Source organism: Monodon monoceros, unplaced genomic scaffold (genome assembly GCF_005190385.1).
Source record: "Monodon monoceros isolate NGI ecotype Baffin Bay Population unplaced genomic scaffold, NGI_Narwhal_1 Super_Scaffold_1, whole genome shotgun sequence".
NCBI lineage: Eukaryota > Metazoa > Chordata > Mammalia > Artiodactyla > Monodontidae > Monodon > Monodon monoceros.
This window is the reverse complement of record NW_021703765.1, coordinates 20,782,340-20,809,515: the sequence shown is the minus strand read 5'-3', so window position 1 is coordinate 20,809,515 and position 27,176 is coordinate 20,782,340. Positions and strand designations below refer to the sequence as shown.

At 35.6% G+C, this 27,176-nt stretch overlaps 1 protein-coding gene across 1 annotated transcript in view; it reads left to right on the top strand.

Annotated features, from left to right (window-relative positions):
- Nucleotides 1-27,176, top strand: part of DCC (DCC netrin 1 receptor) — a 1,166,576-nt gene that overhangs the window by 537,595 nt on the left and 601,805 nt on the right. The window contains 2 exon segments of the mRNA XM_029216808.1: nucleotides 4,464-4,614; nucleotides 5,827-5,963. Coding sequence (XP_029072641.1) covers nucleotides 4,464-4,614; nucleotides 5,827-5,963 — 288 coding nt within the window.

Below are 27,176 nucleotides of genomic sequence, written 5' to 3'. Positions count from 1 at the left end.
TACGATCAGGTTCCAATGTCTATGGAGGAGCAAAGATAATAAATGTAACTGAAATGGACCAGGTTGAGATTGAAGTAATCTAGAATATATATGCTCTGTCTAAAAATAGCCGATGCTTCCTTCCTGGCACTGAGCCCAGTGATGCCTGAACTATTAATATTTTAAGATACAGACAAAATCCCATCATTCTGTATATATCAATAAGCTGATTCTAAAATTTACGTGGAAAGACAAGAGAATCAGAATAGTGAATACAATACTAAAGAAGTCAGAGGATTCACACTGTCTGACGGTAACTCATAAAGCTGCAATAGTCAAGATATTGTTATATTGTCAAGATAATAGGGGAATAGATCAATGGAACAATCAGAGCTCTCAGAAGTAGACCCACAGAAATATAGTCAACCAATCTAGACACAGGCCTTATACCTTTCATTAAAAAACCCCCACAAAATCTCCAATTAGATGATAGACTTAAACATAAAGCACAAAACTATTAAGAAAAAACTTCTAAAATACAGGAAAAAATCTAGGTGATCTTAGGTTTGACAATGAAGTTTTAGATACATTGCCTATAAAATAATGCATGAAAGTTGGACTTTGGGAAAATTAGTACTTCTTGCTCCGTAAAAGATAATGTTATGAGAATAAGTTGGACTTTGTGAAAATTAGTACTTTGTGCTCTGTAAAAGACTATGCTAAGAGAATAACAAGCCACAGACTGAGAAAGTATTTGCAAAGTACACATTTGGATAAAGGACTTGTATCCAAAATATACGACACGTGCTTGAATTTCAACAGTAAGAAAACAAACCAATTTAAAAAATTGGCAAAAGATCTTAACAGACACCTAAGCAAGATATATAGATAGAAACTAAGCATATGAAATGTGTGCAATGTCTTAGGTCATTGGAAAATTGCAAGTTAAAACAACTATAAGGTTCAACTGAATATCTATTAATATGGCTAAAACCAAAAAAAAAAAATGACCATAGTAAATGCTTATGAGGATGAACAACAGGAACACTCATGCATTGCTGATAGGAATGTAAAATTGCAGAACCACTTTGGAAGAGAGTTGGGGAGTTTCTTAGAAAGATAAACATAGTTTTACCATATAATCTAGTAATCATGCTCCAAGGTATTTACTGAATTAAGTTGTAAAGTTCTGTCTAGAAAAAAATCTGCACATGGACATTTATAGCAGATTGTTCATAGTTACCAAACCTGGAAGCAATCAAGGTGTCTTTCAATAGGTGAATGAATAAAGAAACTTTGGTACAATAGGAAAATACCCAGCAATAAAAATAAATAAGCTATCAAACTACAAAAAGACATGGAGGAACCCCAAATGCATAATTGCTAGGTGAAAGAAATCAATCTGAAAAGTCTATATACTATATAATTCCAACTATATGATATTCTGGAAAAGGCTCTACTATAGGAATAGTAAAACCACCGGTGATTGCTCGTAGTTTGAGATGTAGGTGGTGCGGAAGAGATGAATAAGTGAAGCTCAGGGGATTTTTTAGGGTGGTGGAACTATTCTATATGCTACAGTAATATTAGATATATGATGTTATGCATTGACAAAATCCATAGAACTAGACAACACAAAGAGTGAACCTTAAGGTACACTATGGACTTGAGTTAATAATAATGTATCAATATCACTTTATTCATTGTAACAAATGTACCACCCTAATGTAAGGTGTTAATAGTAGGAGAAACTCAATGCCGGGGATGGGGAAACTAGTATGTGGGAACTCTGTACTATTCATTCATCTTTTGTAAATTAAAATAAAATATAAAAATATTTTTTAAAAAAATAACCATTTTGTGTTACATGATTTTCTGACAAAAGAAAATATAATTGAGTTGAAATTTTGGCTCTTCCATGGATGAATAAGTAGTATTACACATAGGTCCCAGGCAAATTTTCTTATAGCTAGAAGATAAAATTATATAGGTTTTATTTGATGTTTTCTATAATAATGTAGTGTTATACAGTATATGTAGCTGAAACATTTGATGAATAGGCCTCCATTATAAAGATAGCTATTTATGTATGTATGTATGTATGTATGTATGTATGTATGTATGTATGTATGTATGTTCCACGGGCCTCTCACTGTTGTGGCCTCTCCCGTTGCGGAGCACAGGCTCCGGACGCGCAGGCCCGGAGGCCATGGCTCACGGGACTAGCCGCTCCGCGGCATGTGGGATCTTCCTGGACCGGGGCACGAACCCGCGTCCCGTGCATTGGCAGGCGGACTCTCAACCACTGCACCACCAGGGAAGCCCAAGATAGCTATTTATTAATGCACATTTTGTGAACCTGTCCATTTCTGGGATTTTATTTTATTTTTTTAATTTATTTTATTGAAGTATATTTGATTTACACTGTGTTAATTTCTGCTATAGAGCAAAGTGATTCAGTTATACATATATATACATTATTTTTCATATTTTTCCATTATGGTTTATCACAGGATATTGAATATAGTCCCCTGTACTATATAGCAGGACTTGTTGTTTATCCATTCTATATATAATAGTTTGCATCTGCTAATCCCAAACTCCCAATCCATCCCGCCCACTTGGCAACCAGAAATCTGTTCTCTATGTCTGTGAGTCTGTTTCTGTTTTCTAGATAAGTTCATTTGTGTCATATTTTAGATTCTACATATAAGTGATATCATATAATATTTGTCTTTCTTTGTCTGACTTACTTCACTTAGTATGATAATCTCTAGGTCCATCCATGTTGCTGCAATGGCATTATTTCATTCTACTTTATGGCTGAGTAGTATTCTATTATATATAGGTACCACATCTTCTTTATCCATTCATCTGTCAGTGGAAATTTAGGTTGTTTTCCATGCCTTGGTTATTGTGAATAGTGCTTCTGTAAACACAGGGTTGAATGTATCTTTTTGAATTATACTTTTGTCTGGATGTATGCCCAGGAGTGAGATTGCTTGATCATATGACAACTCTATTTTTAGTTTTTTAAGGAACCACCTTATTGTTCTCCATAGTGGCTGCACCAATTTACATTCCCACCAACAATGCAGGAGGGTTCCCTTTTCTCCACATCAGGGATTTCATTTTCCTTCAAAACATTTTCCTTCAAAACATTTTCATTTGATTTGAAAAGTCACTTTCAGGAAAGGTTATTAAACAAACTGGCAGCAATTAAAAAAAAATTTGAGACATTTTATCTACAATATTGGTTTAATAAAGATTAACACATTTTGAAAATTCTTTCAGTGTTTTCATTGTGAAGAATATTTATTTTTGTTGCTGTTATCAACCAGAAACAGATGTGACAAGACTGAGAAAGTGTGAATTTCTCCTTCTTCTCACAAAGAGTATTTTAGATGACAATTACTCTCCCAACTGTTAACTGGAGAACTGGAATTCTTTTATTCATCTGTGATCAACCTGTATGGACTTGGGTCCAACCAAGGAAGATTAACAGCAATGTTAAAACGTGTCCCAGGTCTCCTCCCACCTCTCTTCCTCTCTGATAACCCACGGCCCCCAGTAGGACCTAGTTAGATCTAACCTCCTTTGGCATTTCTTTAGCCACCCCAATCCTGGTTTTGAAGATTTCTTTGCCTCATTTTCTTTGCTTCAAGATTGCTTTGAGTTTGCAAAATGAAAGATTATATGCTAATTCCATTTAACTCATTAAGTTGAAAACAGCCTAAATTAAACCTTCATAACTTATTGTTTATAACTTATTATTATAAAAGAACAAACGTTTTGTTATAAACAAAAAAGAAACTTTCATTTTGAAAACAACAGATTTTATTTTATTTTTTTTTGCGGTACGCGGGCCTCTCACTGTTGTGGCCTCTCCCGTTGCGGAGCACAGGCTCCGGATGCGCAGGCTCAGCGGCCATGGCTCACGGGCCCAGCTGCTCCACGGCACGTGGGATCTTCCCGGACCGGGGCACGAACCCGTGTCCCCTGCATCGGCAGGCAGACCCTCAACCACTGAGCCACCAGGGAAGCCCAACAACAGATTTTTAACACAGTTCTAACATGTTTTTCTAATCTTACTTCCCAAGCCACAGAAGCAATAAACAAAGCAGAAGGAGGTGGAATAGATATTAGTGGCAGGCACACTGAAAATATCAAAAAGGTACTGATACTGTCTTGTTCTTTGATGACAATAAGTCAACAAGGCCTGTAGCCCACGTGAGTGACTTGTAGTCTCAAGCTTTCTCCCTTTGCCTTATACCATGATGTCAACAACAGATAAGACTATTCTAATATCCTAATCCTAGAAAGTAGGCATGGAAAAACTTCTAGGAGTCTATTTTGTAAGTTTCATTGGCATCTTTCCATGTTTCTTTCCTTCCTCTTCATCACAGCGTCTCGTTAGAAAAAAAAAAAAAGTTCCAGATACATCATTTTTCATAAAAGATGTGACCCTGTGCTTTTTTCCACAGACCCAGGACTGCATAGGCAACTGTATTTTCTGCAAAGACCATCAAATGTAGTAGCCATTGAAGGAAAAGATGCCATCCTGGAGTGTTGTGTTTCTGGCTATCCTCCCCCAAGTTTTACCTGGCTACGAGGAGAGGAAGTCATCCAACTCAGGTATTATAAAGTTAGGACTTTTGTGAAGTATATGTTACTATTTATCTTTCTCTAATTTGATGTGAATACCTAATAATACTAGGGTTTTTGATAATAATTGAATATTCTTTCCACATTCCTTGGCATTAGACAGTATATAAAAGACACATACCCACTGGGATAAAGGAATGGGGAACAGAGTGAAAATCCATGAGATCAATTCTAAAAGGAAATTTAGAAAGTCATTGTTGCTCTTGAGATGATCCTAACCACAGAGGCTTCAGCAAAGATACTTTGGAGGATCTCATCCTGAAGAAGTGGTATAGAGAGTGAAATACTTCTTAAGAAACCAACTTTCTTCATTCGAATGTATAGCAAGACATGATAGGGTCTGTGCAGTTTTTTTTTTTTTAGCTCTGATTATATCTCTCACCATCCCAGCTATAACAAATATTCAAGATAAGACAGAAGAATTTTGGCTGGCTTTAAATTACTGAACATTAATATTAAGGCATACTTAGAAAGTAAACTCTTAATAGAATGGAATACTGAGTCTGAAACATTTTGATGAGAATGGATTAGATTTCACTTCAGAAATTAATTTCATTGATTTTGAGATCTGGTGTTCTAAATAGAACATTTATATTCTATGGTAAGATAGGTTCATAGGCAATAAGCTTATCTTTAAGTTTCATCTACCTTAAGTGTTTATTTATATAACAATAATACATAGTATGGTATCACAATACTTCTGAGAATACTGAAATATGCAATAAATCCGGTTGGAGCTTCCGCATGTGAAGATGTGTCCTCTGAATATGGTCAGGCATGCACAGTGCACTATGACATGTGACTCTGTACAAAGATTACTAAATTGGATGTCAGGACATAGGACATGGACTTCCACTGTGGGTAATTACTTCTCTGGACCGGCAGTTCTCAAATCCAAAGTGGGCCAAATTATCTTTAAGTTTCTTTTCAGTACTAACATTAGTTCCAAGTTTAATCTACTTCATTTCTTTGATCACAGCACACAGTATTCCAAAGGGAGTGGTTTACCTTGAAGGGATTTTGGAACATAAATGTAGTGTTATTAAGCTCCCATGAAATAGAGTTCTTTCTCCAGTTTCATAAGTTGAGCTTTTGTGGAGTTCAATTAAACCTTTGAACACCTTGCCTGATATAGATATATGTAAATCTACTCTCTAATGTCATATGTCTTCTGTCTTACAGGTCCAGAAAGTATTCTTTATTGGGTGGAAGCAACTTGCTTATCTCCAATGTGACAGATGGTGACAGTGGAACTTATACCTGTGTTGTCACCTATAAGAATGAGAATATTAGTGCCTCTGCAGAGCTCACAGTCTTGGGTAAGTTAACGGCTTGAGATGAGTTTACATCGTACCCTTCAAAATATATCACCGTGATGCTATAAATGCTTATCACCAAATTGCTTCCTATGTTTATTAGTGTGAAATTGCAAAGCCCCAATACTCCACGCATATGCTTGCTCTACGTTGATTAACTGCACAGAGGTTAAATGTAGTATTTGAATACTCGCTCATTGATTAAAATCCAGATAGATCACTCTTAGTCTAATTATTCCCATTACATAAATGAAACTTAACAAAAATTATTATCTAAAAAAAGGGGTAAATAGCAAATGAGAGGTTCCAAAATATCTGGGGGAAATAAATGAAGAAGTGAATGAGAGAAATTGTATAAAAAAATAGGTACTTGAGTAGAAAAGTTAAATGTCATTTGAGATGACAGGGTTTCTGACGTTAAACTCAGATGTGTTGGTAAAATTGTTCAGTTAATATGGAAATGCTATAGATGTTATGTTGAAAATGAACCATTAAAATCAAATACGTCTAAAGAAAACCTGCATAGCAAGAATCTAATTTAAATAAATGTAAGTTCATTAAATTGAGTTAGGTAGGGTCACTGTGTTATCACTGCAAATAAATAATTCTTATATGCGGTAGCTCCTCAGTCAAACAAAATGTTTTATTATACACCAGGTTTCTTTTAGCCAGTTTCATTTGAATCATGTAGTTTAGAGAAAGTGCCTTAACATTTGAAAAATCAATTGATTTTTCCTGTAACAACACCAAAAACTTGTTTATCAGTCTTTGAATATTTTCCTCTGGAATAAATCTTTTTACCACTTAAAGAATCCAGGTAAAATCATAGGCTCCTTAAGAAGTTATTCAGTAAGAATGAAAAGGTGTGGTATACTGATTATACCTGCTAACCTATATCATAATATTATTATGCTATCCATTTTGCTTTAAAGTGTATTCAGAAAATGCTTTCATCTGCACACAGGGTAATAACATATACGATGAGTGAGGCAATGGAGTTGTTTGTTCTTTGATCAAACTGTAAATGTTAAACTAAGAATAGGCAAAGGACTCTAATTATTTGGTTTTAGAGGTAGCATTATTCTAACTAAAATATCAGCTAACTTTAAAATGGCAACAATTTAATTTACTCATTTTATATGGAAGTTTTTTTGTGAAACAAAGAGCTTCCACATTTGTAACATCAAAGTACAGTAACAGAACAGCTACCATAGCAATAACCTTGTAATGTGTATTACTGATTGATTGTAAGGCAGATGTGGTTATGGAATGAGCTAGAATTTGTGGTGATCAGAGCTAAACCTCTAACTGCAAACACCTGAGGTCTAATTTTATACCAAAATAATGCACATATTGAGACATGTAATGCTTCATTGATATCTAAGTCAAATGTATATAAATACTGATTTCTGAGGATAAACTAGCCAAGAAATATGTGTATAGACGTACATATACGCACATATTTTGACATTCGTGGCATCTTCCTCTGTTTGTTACTGTGCACGTATGTATGTTCTCCAGTCCACGTATGTATGTTCTCCAGGCCTTGATTGTTGAGCATTATCTTGTTTCAAAATTTTATTTTTTAAAAAAGCGAACACTAATTTATCCTTATATATTTTTGTCATTTATTTGCTTATATCCTGAGGAAAATTATCAAAGAAAAGTTTATACTCTCACCAGCAGTGCAAGAGTTTGCCCCTCACAAGGGTGCATTTTTCTATTATTTACCTATCTAACAATTTTATAAAATTGAGTCTCTTTGTTCTAATTTACATCCCTATAAAATTCAGATTATTTTTATAGTTTTAGTGGATATTTGCATTTTATATTTTGTGACTTACTATGAATCTTTTTTGATCTTCATAAATTTATTGAAATAGTCATCTTTATCTGGTTTATTTGCAAGAACTCTTTATATAGGAGAACAGTAATAATGCTCTATATGCTCTGTGTGTGTGTATTTTGTTCTTTTGGGTTTGGTTTGGCTTGGTTTTAAGTTTCATATAGGGTACCACATCTTTCTCTTTATGGCTGCTGGATTTGTTGCCTTTAGACTTCCATTTTTATTCTAAATGCACCATTCTATTTCTAAAAATCTAGTTACAGATGTTGAATATGTAAATTAGAGGCATTATTAAATTTTAAATATAGATAGAGCTGTGACTGTATCTTGGTTTTCCCCCTTCCTTCCTTCCTTTCTTTCTTGAATCCTCTTGGTAACTGCCTATACATTTTAAGGATTTCCCACAGACTTAATATGACTTATAACTATTGTAGAAGGCATGGTTTAATTTAGGATATGGTTGTAACACTGTTTTAACTATTCTGCCCAGGTTTTAAAATAAGTGTTGATATAGCAAAATCTTTGATATAGCCTTTGACTATCCTGATATAAGCTTAAGTTCATCCTGCAGGACTGAGTTCATATGGAAAATAGAATTTATTACTTTTTTTTAAGGAAAAAATACCTTCATTATCAGTGTTACTTAAATTTGGTTTTCGTCATTTTTAAGAATTTAAGTGTAATTTAAATTCTTCATAAGAAAAAATTCCACAAGAAATCCAAGCTTGTGCTTTAATCATGGATTTTATCAAACTCTTGTTTTGCCTTTTAACTCATGGTTCTTTCTTGCACTTAGATTGCCTTTGAGTGTGAACCGGCATGAACTAACAGACTATTCAAGTAGGATATAATTTTATATACAACAAGATAAAGAGAAATTCTGCGGTCTTCCTCAAGAGTTTCAGAGTTAATGTCCGTTAAATATCATTTAAAGCATATACATTCTAAAATGAAAATTGAAAGTTCCATAATATGTAAACCTATTGAAGAAATCTATATTAGATGAGATTAAGGACAACCTTGTCTGAAATAAATTAAATTAATGTATGGTTAATAATAACCATTTATATAATGTTTCTGACCTATAAGAATAACCATCAATACAGTATTGGTAGACCTCTTTTGAGTACATGCATTGCACTGGGTTCCAGAAAGGCTACACAAAGGTTTGAAGTCTGGCTTTATGCCCTTGCCATATAGTTACAAATTCATAGCCAGGTACCTTCATGACTTTTGAGTAAGGTTTTTTTCCATACTGCATGTAAACATGGGATCTGTGAAGCTGTGAAGAGTTGATAGTCTCTGCTTTCGTAAAAGATAGAGCCTAAACCAATGGTGACAGGAGAAATGTGGAGATGAGGATCCAGAGGGAGGCTCTTTGAATACCATTGCGAGCTTATATTTTGTTTAAATCACTAAAGCCATGATTATTTTTTTAAACTCTAGTTTTTAACAAGGATCTAAAGAATGGTATTCTGTCAATTCTTATTTTCAAAATGTCCAGATTTCTGGCTCAAGAGCTATAATCACCGTTTCTGAACATAAATACATCCTTTTCTCCATCTACCCGTTACCCTCACGCGCACCTCCCTGCACACATCAAGACAACACTTAATAAGCATTGAGGAGATTTACCACTGCCTTAGGTCTCGATTCATTGTCCAAAGCAATGCAGAAATGCATATGTGAAAAAGCTATTTGATCTTTAAGCAATAAAGTGTTTGGCCTTGGACAAAGCCTGTGCACCCTTGTCCATACGCACTCAGAAGGAGATGGGTGGAAAGTTCACTCTTCAGTAAAAGCCATTAGGTCTAACGTCAATGAGAAAATGAAAGTATTTTTGAATTTTCCAGAAAAGATTCTAGAATTCCTTTTAAAGCCGTCTGTAGCAATACAAGCAATATGCTGTTAAAAGTTGACCTTTGTGTGTAGGTTTTCTCAGTTATTTGCCTTAGGTTGGCTAGAAGTGTCACAAACTGGCTTTGTAGGACACAAATAATTCTACTGGGCCGGTCTTTTACACATAATTGAAAACTTGAAGCAAAACCTAAGAGTTCATATCTTCCACCCGACAAGTGGCACGTGTTACTTTATCTGGTGTTTGAGTTTATGCTTCTCCCAAGTAAACACCTTTGAAAAGAAGTGCTTTGAGACAGGTATTACCCCTTCCTGAAACTCCTCCTTAAGGTGGCTGGGATCCATGTGTCACCCTTTAGGAATGTGTTCAGAAGAGCTTTCTCTACTGACCTGAGCATATTCGCCTTACACAGATATGTTCTTTAAGCCTAATGGTGGTGGATTCAGAATATTAAATTATATTTCAAAATATATAATATACATGTATATATACATATGTATATGTACATGCATACACATAATATACACACATATATATATACACATATTCTCTATTTCTAAGAAAATTTCTCTTCAAAATCTAGTCCTATATTCTCTCAAATGCTTATGGTTATCTCAACCATTAAATAATGTATTGATTTTGCAAATAATTAGATCATAGACAAAGCTATTCAGAAAGTTTTAGAAAAACCATCTTAAACGTGAGTTGAGAGCAGATTAAGATACATGGGGGAAGTTAAAGACCCCTGTTTAAAAAATATAATTCTGTAATGTCACGGGTTAGAAAATTCCACCTTAGTAGCTCACTTTCTTCTGAAAATGCTATTGGACAATAAAAGAGCTGACTGGGTATATATATAATGAGCCAATCAATTACAGTTTCTAGTCCCAGGTAGACAACTGAGCCACAGTATTAGTAGTAAAGTAGCACCCAACTGTTGGGTGCCTCCTGTATACTCTTTCAAGTACTCTTTGGGCATAGAGAGACACATGACACAGATCTAGGCCTCAAAGACTAGTTAGGTAAACAGACAAGAAGTAGGCAATTACTAAAGAAGTCAGTAACAGCTGGGAGAGAGGGAGGTGTAGGACCCTGAATAAAGATTTCAACAAAGATGAAAGAATGGGAGTTGGGGCTAGGACATTGGGAGGAGAGGTGGAAGGAGAGCCTTCTGGGCAGGGGGAAGGAAGTGGGCAAAGGTTTAGAGATAAGTAAGAGATGGAGAAGGGGGAGTGATTATGGGTACAGAGGGAATCTGATGGTGGAGTGGAAAAGTGGTATAGATCCTGACTATGTTGCTAATGTGGTTAGATTTTTATCTTAAGGGTAATGGAAAGATATGGAAAGATTTTTGAGTTGTGGCTTACCGACTTTTCATCTTGTTTAGTTATCTAACTCTCTTATCCTCAGTCCCTTCTTTTGTAAAGAATGGTAATTACTTCATCATAGGATTTGATGACTACTTGGGTATGAGAATTGGGAGAGAAGGGTTCCAGAATATAGCAAGGCACAGGTTTGGGTGCTCCGGGAAATAAAGAAATGTAAGATGCTCTTCCAGCCCTCATGAGAAGCCTAGAGCGTAGTTGCAAAGATTAAGCAGAAACAAACTAAAACAAAATGCCATAAATATTGAAACATCCCATGTATTCTCTTCATAACCAGTTTTCCTCATCTATAAAATGTCCATAGCAACAACTGGTCCCTGCATAATTCTCACAGATTGTGGAGGAATCATATAATGATGCCCTAACAATACATAGAGATAGTTTTTTTTAGAAATTTAGAAGTCTCTAAATTTAAATCTAAATTTAGATTTAGAAATATCTAGAAACATAGACAAAAAATTAGGTTTGTGGTACAAGGATGATATCCAAATTCATGAAGCATTTTATATTTTTTACTTTCCTCTGTGCCTCTATGGCCTGCTAGTCATTCTTTCTTCCCAGCTAGATTGTGAGAAACTTAAAAACCGATGCTGTGTCTTTTTTGTCTTGGCCACTCAAACTCTTGGTTTGTTCTCAGGCTCATCTGAGTTTTAAATATATGAAATACAATTGAATGTGCATTGTACATAAATTATCTGACTTTCTATCAAAATATTTCATAAGCTCTCCATCGAGACTCTTGTTTTTTTTCCTACCCCACTGTTATGCGCTGAATTGTTTCCCCAAAATTTCTGTGTTGAAGTTTTAATCCCCACTGTGACTGTATTTGGAGAGAGGACCTTTCAGTAGGTAATTAAGGTAAATGAGGTCGTAAGGGTGGGGCCCTTATCCAATAGAAATGATGTCTTTATAAGAAGAGGAAGAGGAGATGGGGTGTGTTCAGGGTGGTATGGCAGTAGACCACCCTGTCCCTTCCAAACTCTGGAGCTTTCCCACACTGCCTCCCTCCCACCACCTTTTAGATGCTTCCGGGCACCTGGTGTTTATTGAGTGCCCTCTGTGCCTGGTTCATTGCTGATTTCTGTGAGGCTTTATAAAAGAATGAGAGTGTGTCCGGCCACAGCTGTATTCTTCTGACCCTGGTCTCCAGTCACAGCAGCCCTGGGTTTGAAGTGATTACAGGCTGCCTGTGCACTGGTCATTGGTAATGTGGGCAGTGGAAAAGTTGCAAGGGTTGCAGGTTTTACGGGATCCATACTTGTCCCTTTCCAAATAGGACAGCCTTCAGTGACTGTGGCAGTGACCAAGTATGAGACAGTGGAGGGAGTCAGACTGTCATGCATTCACTGCTAAAGGCCTGAATCTGCCCCCCGCCATGACCCCGACACACCCCCTGTGGATGAGCATAAGGGTTTCCTGCCAGGTGGGCTGATCACATGCTGGAAAAAATTTTTAAAAATAAAAAGAAGAGGAAGCAATGTCAGATCACTCTCTCGGCGCACACACACAGAAGAGATCATGAGAGGACACAGAGAAAAGCCATCATCTGTAAGCTACAGAAACAGGCCTCACCAGCAGCCAACCCTGCTGGCACCTTGATCTTAGACTTCCAGCCTCCAGAACTAAGAAAAAGTAACTTTCTGTTGTCTAAGCCACACAGTCTGTGGTATTTTGTAATGTATACCACAGACTAATACAACTATAAAAAGGGTGGTGGTTCTATGCATTAACCTGTTAATCTTGATCAGTTTTACAGAGACAGGAGCTACAATGGAGAAGTATATTACTAACATTTCTTACATATTGTTAATATGGACAATCTTCAATTTCCAGGAGTGTCAAGAAAAAAAAAAAACCTCCCTCTTACAATAGCAGTTAATCAAAACCCATTTCTTCATTTATACAATTGATTATATGTAGTTCTACTGTCCTTATAAATTTAGTGTTTGCTTGTCTTATTTTTTCTTCAATATCATCATCTTTTTATTTAGTAATTTTGAAGTATAAGGTACCACTTTAGATCCTATCATATTAAATTATCTGACCAAATTTTAATAATATATATATATTATTATTAACTATGAAAAAACTGTGTTTGTTTTCTAAATCAACTCTTAGGTATGCTCTATAAATTCACCTTACTACAACAAGCATGTAAATGTTGACACACACCATCAACTCTCAGATATGTCTAGTAAGGAAAGGAAAGGAAGGAAGGAAACGTGATAATTAAAAATTAATATGGCTTTATTTTTTACATATGCTTTAGTTTTATAATTTTTTGTGAAACATATGTATCATTTGCTGCTTCTTTCCCAGCATGGATAGTTGGCCAAGCAGAAAATTAACCCATCCATTCGTTTGGAGAGTAAGTGGCACATTCACCTGCCATTAAGGTGTTCAATCACCTCCTTTATAAACTCACTGGTGGATCACCCACGTTGGGTTTTAGGCTTATGTTCTTAGCCATGAATGGAAAATAGTTATCCTAAAATATATTAATATAATATTTACTCTTTTATTACAATGTATAACTGTTTGAATGGAGTTCTTCTGAATTTACTGCTTCTGCCTAAGTAGCAGTCCTTAAATTTCATGTCTACCTATAATTGGCCTTTATTAGCAGTGACACCTGACCCCCTCACCTATATGCATTCAATGATCATAGTCATAAAAGCTATGCCTTAGGTAAGTTTATATTGATTATCCTTCACAGGTAATTGCCAAATGGATCATATTGAAGTTAGAGTTTTTCCATATAGGGGTGTGATCCCAAATGTAGGATGCAAGTGCATAAAGTAAGGCAGAATTAAAATTTTAAAATTCATATATTAGCTGTTTCTTCCCATCACTGTGTTGATTAGTTATCATAATTACCTTCCTCACCTGAGATCACCACTGTCATGAGAGTATGCAAAAGTTCTATCCAAAATGATGTTTAGAAGATTCTGTGGAACACATATAGGTATTAGAAGAAGAAAAGTGGTAAACTCAGGCTGTTAGTAATAAAATTATTTGATTACGACTGCAATTATACCCGGCTATGGAAATACTAGTTGGATTAGTGGTAGGAGTTATTTATTTATTATACAGATATTTATGTGCAGGCCTACTATGTGGATCTCTACTCTCCTTCCCTCTTCCTTTGGAGAAAACAATTTGAACAGTGTTTTGCATTTATCCTTGAGATGATTACGATCTAATTTTTTTCTTTCTCGGACAGATAAGGAAGGAAGTAGAGGCCCCAGAGGGAAAGGCAAAGGCTATGTACTAATTCAGAGCATTAAAAAAGGCAATCTAAGACTATGATTTTAGTTAGCCCTAACAATCTCAGCAAGGTGAAGTGACCACCTGTGGTTTAGAAAAACTGCTGACAGTGGTAGAAAGCTGCCCAAAAGGGCATTTCATGCCAAAATTTTCCTGAAGTACCAGAAGTACACGTTATCCCAGAAGGAGTTTAACTCTGTGATAGGACTTGAACTAAATTAAACAGGAGTGTTTTAATTAAAGTTAGCAAGAGTTAGCATTAATTGCGCTTGCCAATTTTTAAACACTAGGGAGGAAAGATGATATTTCCTTATATACTTTCTGATTTTTTTTTCTGACTTATTATTTGATATATCTAGGTATACTCATTTCAGTAATTTTACATAGTTAGGTGTGGATTCATCTTTATTATAATCTGGTATATCTGAGCAGGAAACCTCCAGAGTATACCTAATATTCATGCACCTGAAATTCACACTATTAAGACCAACGGTCCCACTACCACTTGGTGGCAGTGTACCTAAGGGCAAAAAGCACCAACTTGAGAACGCAAGTCTTAAAATGGTGGACTCTATTAAAGCATTTGGAGTTTCTGTCTATACATTGGTTGATTCATTTATTCATTTGCTCAACAAATGTGTATTTAAAATACAGTAATTCTCTCACCTAATGCTTTAAAAAACAGCTTTATTGAATATCATACATTAAAATTCACATACTATACAATTTTGCATTTAAAGTGTACATTTTAATGGTTTCAGTGTAATACAGATGTGTGTGACCCATCTGACCACAGCCAATTTTAAAACACTTTCATTACCTCATAATGTTTAGCTGTCATTCCCCTGTCCTCTTGTTCTCTCTTTCTCCCTGCCTTACCCACAGCCCTAGGCAACCACCAATCTACTGCCTCTGTAGATTTCCCTATTCTGGACATTTCATATGAACAAAATCATAGAATATGTTGTATTTTGTGACTGGTTTCTTTAACTTAACATAATATTTTCAAGGTTCATCCTTGTGGTATACATCGGTACTCCATTCCTTCTATGGTCAAGTAATATTCCATTTGTATAGATATATCCTGTTTTATTCATCCACTCATTAGTTAATGGACATTATCTCCACCTTTTGCCTATTATGAATAGTTCCATATAAACATTTGTGTACAAGTTTTTGTGTGAACCTACTTTTTTAACATCTTTATTGGAGTGTAATTGCTTTACAATGTTCTGTTAGTTTCTACTGTATAACAAAGTGAATCACCTATATGTATACATATATCCCCATATCCCCTTCCTCTTGCATCTCCCTCCCACCCTCCCTATCCCACCCCTCTAGGTGGTCACAAAGCACCAAGCTGATCTCCCTGTGCTATGTAGCTGCTTCCCACTAGCTATCTATTTTACAAAAAGAGTCATGTATCACAGTGTTCATTACAGCACTATTTACAATAGCCAGGACGTGGAAGCAACCTAAGTGTCCATTGACAGATGAATGGAAAAAGAAGATGTGGCACATATATACAATGGAATATTACTCAGCCATAAAAAGAAACGAAACTGAGTTATTTGTAGTGAGGTGGATGGACCTAGAGTCTGTCATACAGAGTGAAGTAAGTCAGAAAGAGAAAAACAAATACCATATGCTAACACATATATATGGAATCTAAAAAAAAAAAATGGTCCTGAAAAACCTAGGGGCAGGACAGGAATAAAGATGCAGATGTAGAGAATGGACTTGAGGACATGGGGAGAGGGAAGGGTAAGCGGGGACGAAGTGAGAGAGTGGCATTGACATGAACCTATGTTTTTAATTCTCTTGGGTATATGCCTAGAAGTGGAATTGCTGAGTTGTATGGTAACTCCATGTTTAATCATTTGAGTAACTACTGGGCTGTTTTCCAAAGCTACTATACTATTTTACATTCCCTCCAGCCATGTATGAGTGTTTCTATTTCTCTACATCCTCACCAACACTTGTTAATAGCTGACTTTTTTATTCTAGCCAGCCCAGTGAGTATGAGGTGGTTTCTCACTGTAGGTTTGATTTCAATTTCCCTGATGACTAATGATGTTGAGTATTTTTTTGTGGGATTATTGGCCATTTGTATATATATTCTGAAGAAATGTCTATTCAGATCCTTTGCCTATTTTTAATGGGGTTATTGGTCTTTTTATTATTGAGTTGCAGTGGCTTTTTATGGGCATATGTGTGTGGAGTGAAGCCTACCACCTTGATAGGAACAGGCTAAATGGAACGCCACAGAGGAACTTCTAGGGGCAATATGAGGTCATCGGCTACCTGGGTGGAAATGTTTGAGTTCACAAAGACTGTCTTTTCTTGCCTTGCTTTTCTCTTTAACTGACACTCTGTCATGCATGTGCACTGCTCTTGGATCATTAGATCTGACACAACCTGCACCCATGTGACAGCCTCCATCCTTCCCTCTGTTTCTATAACTTCTTGTTAATTTCATTATTAACACTTAATGCATTGGTCAGGCAGCTTCCATAGAAGTTCGTAATGTGAGTTGTAATTACGTATAACTCAAATTGGTTCCTCAAGGGGAGGGGTTGTATCTTAGTCATTTTCTTGTCCCCAGTATCTTACATACTAGTTGGCATGGACTAAGCATTAAGAAATTTGTAAGAAATGCATAGTTTTCTGTCTCAGAATTGAATTTGTATTTTCATCCTAAATGTTGAATATGTGGGAAAAAAAAAAGTGTCTCATTCATTTAGTCCTTCTTGTGACAAAAGAAAACCCACAAAAACAAGAACAACAAGATTGTGCACAACCCTCAGATTCCAAGTCTTCTTTCTCATTTTATCTATATTCCTATGGTTCCGAAAAGCTATTTCGATGCATGAAGTTTTAAGTGCACTATAATTAAGCCATGACAAAGGGTTCTAAATTGCAATTGAAATATTTTGGTAATTACTCCTTGTGAAACACATTTGGGTTACAAGTTCAGTAGGAACAAAATGGACAAAGTTAAAGATGAAGCAACTGTGTCATCAAATGAGGCATCTCGTAAAGATGAAGGCTAAACATTCTTGTTCAGCAGCATCCCCCCAACCGTCTTTTCATTATTAAGTATTCTAGCAAAAAAGAAAAACACAAAACAAGAAGTCCTCTGTGTTCCCTCAATTTAGGAAATGTTACATCAAGCAAAGTTAAATTAAACAAGTACACACTGCAGGTTTTCTCAGAATCTCTAACAGGCTAATGTTTGGGAAATGGTATGTGCAATTAGCAAAGACTATAGAGTTAAAAGTCATTTTTTCCCTATGTTTGGAGGATGAAAGTGCTTTAGGTGAAGAATATCCTATTATCAGCAGTAAAGCTACACCAATTTAACTTATATGTAATTTCAACTTACTGTATACATTTCTGTGGAAACTGCCTACCCAATTAAAAGGGGATTTTTACCGTGGTTAATGGGTGTGGTCATTTTTTTATTCTTGAAGTTCAGACCCATTACACATTTTGTAGGAAACAACATGACGCCTTTTTAATCACAGCCCAGTGCTTCCCTTCTGCTAAGAAAAATAAGTGTGATATTTGTGAGTTTGCATCTATTTCTTCTTTAGAGGGCCAGCAAAGAAAATAATTTAACCCCAGTGATTAAATTATACAATTCAGTTTTCCCTTGGTGTGTTCTTAGTGACATTCAAAAAAATAGTTAGTGAATCCAACTGCTGAGTTCTTGGTCATAACACTTTATCACCGATTTCCAGTGTATGAAAATAAAAGAAATTTCAAATGACTTGGGGGATTGTGTGTGTGTGTGTGTGTGATTCTTAAAGGATGTTTAGCCAGATAGAAGTAAGGATTGTGTATGTAGTATTGTGTTTTCCTTTAGAATGATAATTTAGGCTGTAAAATACCTTGGGAATTAAGACTCCACAGGGTCACTGTGTAGATATAGGCAGGAAGGGAGAAAGAGAGGAGGGGCATTTTCCTTCTTTGATTTTTAAAACAATAATAAAATCATAAGAAATGGCCTCAGAAGAAGATATCAGTGAGTGAGTTTTTCTCTTCCCCACCTCTGGACTTCCTTCCATGTAAACAGCAGAGCAAATTTGTTCTCATTTCCACTGTAAACTGCTTGGTGTTCTTCTTTTTGGCTGAATGCTTTAAGGGACATTTCATGCTTATCAGCATCTCCCCTAAAATCAGGAGCATCTGTATGGTTGTGAATCTAATCTTTCATTTTAGCCACATCTTCTCCTTCCACCGTCTTGCTCTTCTCTCTACTCCTCCAGTCTACTCCAGTTTATATTGTACTGAGGGTGTGACTGGGTGAGCAGCTGAGAGCATGTCATTTGATCTGTGCATGGTCTGTGTGATGGACCAGTGTCACCTCATCTGCAGAGCTGGTATGAAGTTTAGACTAAGTGAAATGACACATCTCCAGGGCAGTTCCTGGAATGGAACAGATATTTGATAAGTGGCATCATTATCGTTATTAACAACAGGTACCTGCCCATTAACATGCATTCTGCTCGATTACTCAAACTCAGAATAGGGAGTCTCATTTAGATCTTATAAGTTGGTCAGGTCTTACCATTTCCTGACATTTCAAGTAAAATTCAGGAGAAAGAAACTGTGCTAGAGAAGCATTCTAGAGGTGACTCTAAGAATAGTAGAACTTAGGGCAGTAAAATTTATCTTAAAATACAGGATCACTGAACCGAAGTTTAGAAGTAGGGATTCATGAGAGGAGATGAATGAGTTATGCCGCTTTGGGTGGGCTCTATAGTCTAGTGATTTGGACACGAACCAGGGTCTAGTACACATGAAGCATTAAATAAGTATTAGCTATTATTATTTTAAAAAATAACTTGAGCTAAAAGTATTATAGGCTTTCTTGAGGGAGCTTAAGAAGTGTACTACCATTATTTACAATTTACCAAAGGCTATGAAAATGTCAGCATTGTAAATTATTAAGAAAATCCCCTAGAAAATAAATATTCACAATTAAATTAGCTTTGGATAATAAGGAATATTTATCATTCACATATATAATACATATGAAAACTTTCAAAATAAGTAAATAGAGTTTGGTTTAATGAATATATTCTCGGTGTTGCAATACATTAAACCCAGTCATGAGTTTTGGGCCCTCTTTTCTTTATACCTTATTTACATTACATTATTTACATTAAATCTATACTAGTTCAACCTCCAGGGTGTATTTCAAATCTACCCACTTGTCTCCATCCTGCCTTCCCTCACCTTAAAGAAATCCAACCACTCTCACCTGTTACCTGGACCAGACCTATAACCTCCTCTCTTTCAGTCTTGCCTTACTGTAACCCATTCTCTCTCAGAATGATTTCAACAGTTTAATCAGAACACAGTATGTCCCTTCTTAGAAATTAAAACTCTCAAGGTCCTTGCATTTTTTTTAGACTAAACTAAAAACTCCTTACCGCATCTTACGAACTACTGTGGGATTTAGCTTGTGTCAACTTTGCTAACTTCATCACATCCTACCTCTATGCATTGGGCTCCAATACTAGCCTCCTGCCTGTTCCTTGAACAAACTAATTTCCATTCGCGAAACATTTTGGGGCAGCTTCCCATGTCTGGAATTATCTTCCCTCAGCTCTTGATGTGGCTAACTCCTCACCCAGATCATATCACAAATGCCACCCTCTTTTGGAGTTTATCCTTGTCCATTCTGACTAAATCAGCCTCTCTCAGTTACTCTGTTCCACCATCCTGTTATTTTTTCCTCTGTAGTACTTGTTACAATCTGTTATTATCTATGTCCTCATTCACTGTTCCTATCTTCACCAGAGTAGAATCCTTATCTGTTTTGTTCACTGTTATGTCCGCAGAAACTAATCAATCAATCTGTTGAATTAATGATATGTTGCCATCACCATCGGCATTGATGTTCTCATAACTCACATTTATTGGGCACACGTTATGTGCCAGACATTGTGCAAAGTTCTGTGTTTTCTCATTTAATAGGCTCAAAATCTATATATTCTTATTTCCGTCTTTAATCTCCACTTTAATTGAGGCTCACCAGCATCATCGTCGTTTCAGGAAGCAGAATTAGAGTTGGTGTTGTTTGCCTTCCTCAGACAGTGGTCAGAGAAAGGAATAGGGCCTTTAGATGTAGGAAAGTCCATCAAGACAACCCAAATGAGCTGGTCAGACAGGTGGATCATCAAGCTGGGGCTTGTGGTAAACAAAAAACAGACAGAAATCTTAGAAGCTGTGTAATTCTCAAAGTGAAGTCTCCAGGCCAGCAGCATGGGCATCACTTGTGAGCCTGTTAGAAATGCAGAGTTGTTGTTCATGCCCTTGCCTGCTGAATCAGAATCTCTAGAGATGGGGCCAAGAAACTATCTCAATAAGGCTTCCAAGTGATTCATAACCACTGCTTTAAGAAAAGGAAGACCAATCTGGCAGGTGGCAAAAGAAGTGGGATATTAACAAGAGTAAGGCAAGGCATTCATATTCAAAAACCAGAACAAACAAAAGTAGCATTGACAGGCCATGTGCAAAGACACAGACCTGTTATCCAAGTTGGAGTATAAGGGAGGGGCTTGGATGTAAGGAAGAACAGTCAAGGTAGAGAACAGGGTGGGATACTGTAGGATTAGACAGTATCCACATGGACTTAATCTTCTCACTTCTAGTACTTGCTCAAGTTCTTGAAATTTCCCTCTGATACACAGGATTAGCATCAGAGCATGAGGTTGGACTAAGCCAAAAATAGAAAAAAAAAAAAAAGCCTATCTACTGGAAGAGTGTGGGTCTGGGGAGGAAGATGGGCCGTGATGACTGCACTGAAACAGATCTGTAAGTTTGCAGATGACTCTGAAACTGTTCCAGCTTGTGAGATGGATGTTTCCTGCAAGAACGCTTTGTAATGCTGTGTGAATAGGCAAAATAATAGAGGATAAATTTCAGCTATGGCAAGTGTAAGGTAATGTATCTTGGGGAAATGTAATCCAAACTATGCTGGTAAAATGAATTACTCTCTCTTCTATTACTTTTGTCTGGAAAAACAATAAAAAATATCTGAATCTATGTCAGCTATTCCTTGAAGATAGTCCAGTGTAGAGTGGCAGTTCAAAAGGTCAACCAAATGCCAAAGATAACCATGATAAAATTGAAGAAAACAGGATTATATAATTTTGTTAAATCTTTGAACAGAGCTAATAATGTTTCTGTACGTGGTATAGAGTCCATGGTTTTATTCAGTACATTCCATTAAAGCCATAAAACAGAAAAGCCTGAAAGGTTAACAGAAATGATCAAAGGAAAGAAACAGTAAGACCAGATGAGAAATTTTCAGTTCAGAAAAATGATGGGTGAGAAGGGACACAATCAAATTCATGTCAATGAAGGATATTAGTAAGTGGAGCATGGTGGTGTTCAACAAATTCAACAATACTATACGTAGGAGAATGCTCTTGAAGCTTGAAGGTAATTTTAGGACGAAAAAAAGAAAAAAAAAGTATGAGACTTCTTTTCATACCTGGTGGTAAATTTATTGATGTCCTTCCCCACAAGTGAGTTCATAAATTAAAAAGATAATAAGGAATATAAATAATTGGAAGATGAGATTTAAAATGGTTTATAAAAGGAACACTCTAGATCATTCTGGATATTTCCTTAACATTTAAAAAAGACATTATTTGGAGATATATTCAAATTCATGCATTCTCATGAAAAACAGAGTCCAGGAATTGATGACTGATGCAGTGTAATGGTTTTTAAATATCCTTTAATATATATGTATGTATACATGCACAAGTACACACTCCTATGCACACAAGTGTGCATATACATATATAAGTTTATATTTGCTCTCCTTTAAAATAAAATTTTATGAAAGAAACATGTTCATTAACTCTAAGTACATTTAAAAATACAGACTAGTATGCAAATAGTAAACAGTAGTACAAATACTGTACAAATAGTACAAATACTATACAAATAGCATACTAGTGTACTATTAACGCTTTACGATTTTCTCTATATGGTTACAATTTGTACTTTCTTCTGAGTTTTAAAAGTATTTACTGCCTCTAAAATTTTGTCACTATGTAGATTGTTGATTTAAGATAGGCAGTTTTAAACATAATAACATGAAAATACTAATATTCTGCGAAATTCAGTTTACAAGAATACAGGATTTTTGCTGTATATTTCAAAATGAGGTAGACTTTGGTTTTAGTATTCAAGTTTATTACACTCATGAAGTTAAGTAGTTTTATAATTTACATTATTTCTGTAAATACATTTTATTTCTAACGTCTTTTGTTTTATGTTTTAATACTATTTAGTTTGTAAAGACTGTCTTAAGTATGTCTTAATAGCACATAGGTGTCTCCTTTTTTTGTTCATATCTACCCAACTTGAAATACTTTGCCTTTTCCAAGGAGGGTTTCACTTGTTCATATTTATTGTCACACACTATTTAAATTATTATCATGAGATATTTGAAAAAACAGAGTCTGAGTTTAAATATTGGTGCTGTTTACTAGCTATATTATGAAGTTGTATGAAGATTTAAATTAGATAGTGGATTTAAAACACTTAGTATATTGTCTGGCACAGAGTAAGCATTCAAATTATTATTTTTGTTGTGATTATTTCCTCTGCCTTATTTTATACCTCTGGCTTTTATTTTAATACCATTTTGGTGTTTTCTTTGTTTATATCTTCTGTATAGGTTGTTTTTTTTTTTTAGTTTTAATTTTTAGAGTAACTAGGAAGGTAGAAACACTTACAGATTTTATAGACAGTTAACTAAATTGGTTAAAATAGTTACATAAATCTAAAATATGATAACTTGATGGGGAATTTAGAATGTCATTATTTTTACTGCCTCTTCCTTCTTAAGTCTCATTGATATTAGTATTTTGGTGCCATATTAATTTTATTTGTCTACAGTTTTGAGGGTATTTGTCTTTGATTTTTCATCCTATCTGCTATAATAATTGTCACACTTATAATTATGTCCTAATAAGCATTTTAATTGTTCACTGACAGAAGTAGAAGGTGACATGTAAAAACAATGATTGATATGGAAAGTATGACTGAAAATTCATGAATACAAACGATAAAAACATTTTTGTAATCTATGTTTATATCATTATACTTTTTAGAAATTTATTTTTTAATTGAAGTATAGTTGATTTACAGTGTTTCAGGTATACAGCAGAGTGATTGAGTTATATATATATGCACATATGTATACATAATTGTTCAGATTCTTTTCCATTGTAGGTTATTACAAGATGTTGAATGTAGTTCCCCATGCTATACAGTAGGTCCTCGTTGTTTATTTTATATATAGTAGTGTGTATCTATTGATCCCAAATTCCTAACTTATCCCTTCCCCCCTTTCCACTCTGTTAGCCATAAGTTTGTTTTCTGTGTCTCTTAGTCTATTTCTATTTTGCATATAAGTTTATTTGTATCATTTTATTAGATTCCACATATAAGTGATATCATATGATATTTGTCTTTCTCTATCTGACATGCTTTACTTAGTATGATAACCTCTAGGGCCATCTGTGTTGCTGTAAATGGCATTAGTTCATTCTTTTTTATGGCTGAGTAATATTCCATTGTGTGTGTGTGTGTGTGTGTGTGTGTTATATATACACACCACATCTTCTATGCTCTTTTAATTGATGTGCAAAAGCATCTTCTGTATCACTTACATAGGGTTCATATATATAGTTACAGTTAAAATTTAAATTCTCTGAGAAAAGAACGTGTGTTTCTCTTATTTTTATTTTTTAACATTCAGAAAAACTGAGGGAGATTTTCTCTGTGTTGTTACTGTAGTTTTTTAAAGGACTTGGAAGTGATGGGCAATGAGAATATTAAAGTTTGACAACAAACCTGGGTTTTAAATAGTAAGAAAAACATCATTCTGGTGAATAACATTTCTGTATCTCACTTTATACAAGGAGTGAGAAAATTGGTAGAAGCAGAGATGCTTCCATGGTGATGTAGATGATTAAAGAACCAGATTTGCCTCCTCAAGTTGAGAGTGATATTTTGGAAGCCTGAGAAGGGAATTAAGGGCGTTAGGAAGGTCTGTGGAATTATCCATACTTCATAGGAAATGACACTTCAATGTCCCCAGTTTCTTAAGTCCAAAATTTAAAGGCAGAATCACTAAGGACCAGGAACTCCAACCCTGGTTCTGCATCAAAACTGGCTGTGTGATTGCTGAAAATAAAATCTGAAGCCTGGAGGCACAGTCTTCGTCTGAAGAAGCAAGAGGAGAAGGCCCAGTTTTTTCTGCAAGAGCTTAACAAGCAAGAGCACACGGAAAACATTGATAAGTGATAGGTGAAGGAGAGATAGGTAGGAAATCTATTAAAGAAGAAGAAGAAGGAGAAGATAAAGAAAAAGATAAAAGAAAAATCTATTCTGCTTAAAATGTGGTTTCTGGACCAGGCCAACAGCATCACCTAGGAATATGTTAGTAATGCAAAATTGTTCTCCACCCCAAACCTACAGAAAAAGAAACACTAGAAGAAGGGGACCAACAGTCTCTGTTCCCTTGGGTGATTGTGATGCAGGAGAACCGCTGGACTGTAGAATAGATCAAGGGCCATTTCATACATGGATCAACAACTCCATCTCCCACCGTAGCCACAGATGGCATCATTATATTACAGCTTAATGTGATGTTCATGATGATAAACTTAAAGAATCCAGGGATTTACTTTAGTTGTCTGTTTATTTTCATCTAGCCTGTTTAAGAAAGCAGGTAAATGATGTGATAGATAGCTTCTCATCAACTTTCTTGGGGGCATATGAATTGATAACCATTAAGCTATCAAAAATATGTGTGTTCCTAGAATACCAAATGTCTACACAATGCTAGATAAATATCATGTTACTATGTTGTACTGTATTATTTATAAATGGACATCTCTCACACAGTCCTGCTAAGTTTGACATTTATATGCTCCTAGTCTCCCTAAAACTTCCCATTGTTGGTGTAACTGTTTTCTTTGAAAATATGAACTTAGGTTTTGACAAAAAAATACCTTTCGAAGATTTATGTGAGTAATGCCTACGATAGATTATTTTTATACGAAGGTAAATTTGTGATATTTTTGAAAATTCAGTTTCCTTTACTTCCCACTCACCTTGAAAACATACCAGGAATATCGATACAGGTATGTGAAAAATTGGAACCAGTAATACAATCCAGGGCCAAAGCGTGGCACTTGCCTCGGGTGTGAAATTTAAGGGAATGCCCTAAAACTCAGTAATTCAGATAAATAATAATTTAATACTATATTTTAAGAAATCAAAATTACTGTAAAAATTCTTGATGAACAAAATAGAAATATATTCGATAAAGATAGTCTGACCATGCTTTCGCCAGACCCATCCCATTTGCCTCACCTGAGTCCTGGCCCTGCTGGACCTGGTTCCCACCATTGGACCCCTCAAAAACAGTCTGCTGAGAAGCAGTTACCTGACTAGTTTTGCTTGTATCTTGACTCTGCATCAACCTGAATATTTGTATTGAAACATATTTGGAACTCAAATCTCCAGGAGTTTTACTTCTATATAATTTAAGATATCCCCCGAAAAAGAGGATTTAGGGCAAGTAGCTTTTAACATAAAGCATCTGTAATTTGTAAAAACAAAATTATGTAAAATAACATATTTCAGAGAAACCTTTTTATGTCAGTTAAGTAGAAGGGCGTGCTTTGCTCTTAAATAATGCAGAAGGTCTCTGTGTTTTTACAGTTGGCTCTCTGCATCTGTGGGTATCATATCCGTGAGTTCTGCATCTGCAGATTCAACCAACCACTGATCGAAAACAGTCTTTAAAGTTCAGAAAGTTACAATAAGCAAAACTTGAATATTGCAAGGCAGCTCTTTGCATGGCATTTACATTGTATTTACAACTATTTACGTATTTATATTGTATTAAGTATTATAAGTAATCTAGAGGTTATCTAAAGTATATAGGAGGATGTGTAGGTTGTATGCAGATACTTCACCATTTTATATAAGATACATGAGCATCCCTGGATTTTCATATCCACAAAGGTTGAGGATGTGGGCAGTGAGGAGTGTCCTGGAATGAATCCCCCTTGAATACTGAGGAATGACTGTATTAGTCAACTCCTTATACTGTATGCTGTGCAAATCCTGAATTTGGTTGTCTAAGCAAGAGCACCTTGGCATCAGACTGCAGTGATATAAGTAACAGAACATTCCTTATAGTTGGAGGTAAGGAGGGTAGTAGAAGACCTAGTAGAGCAATATTTTCTGGTCCACTGAGGGATTTCTCTAGGGAGTTATCAGAGTGTAACTGATCTATCTGACTCATGTGAGAGAGGCAAATGAAAAACAATCATCTTATTATATCAGTCTTCAAATGCTTTATTACTTTTCAACCTGGAAGTTGGAAACTGGGCTCAGGCCTGCTTTTAAGGATAGTGTGGAATATATCTGATGGAAGGGGCCATCCTATGCATATTGCCAGAGGTGAGAGTCATGCTACATTTGACTGCCAGGGTCCCATGAAGCCCCTGGCCGGTTTGGAACAACTTTCTGGCTGAAGTTGCATGTTCAAGAATCCATAAAGGATTCCCACTGAATTTCAAACATAGAACATGCTGTGGTGATATTTGTAAGGAGATAGCTGGGACATATTTAGGAGGGACTGATGAAGGTAAGACGTGTAACATGAGTGAACAACTCCAATCTCTTACAGGTAGAAAGACCTCTGACTGTTTTATTTTAATTACTATTAAGGAGCAAGCAAAAAAGTATATCTCTGTAGGTATTCTAGCTAAATAAAGTAAAATAATATTAGCAGCATGACAGTC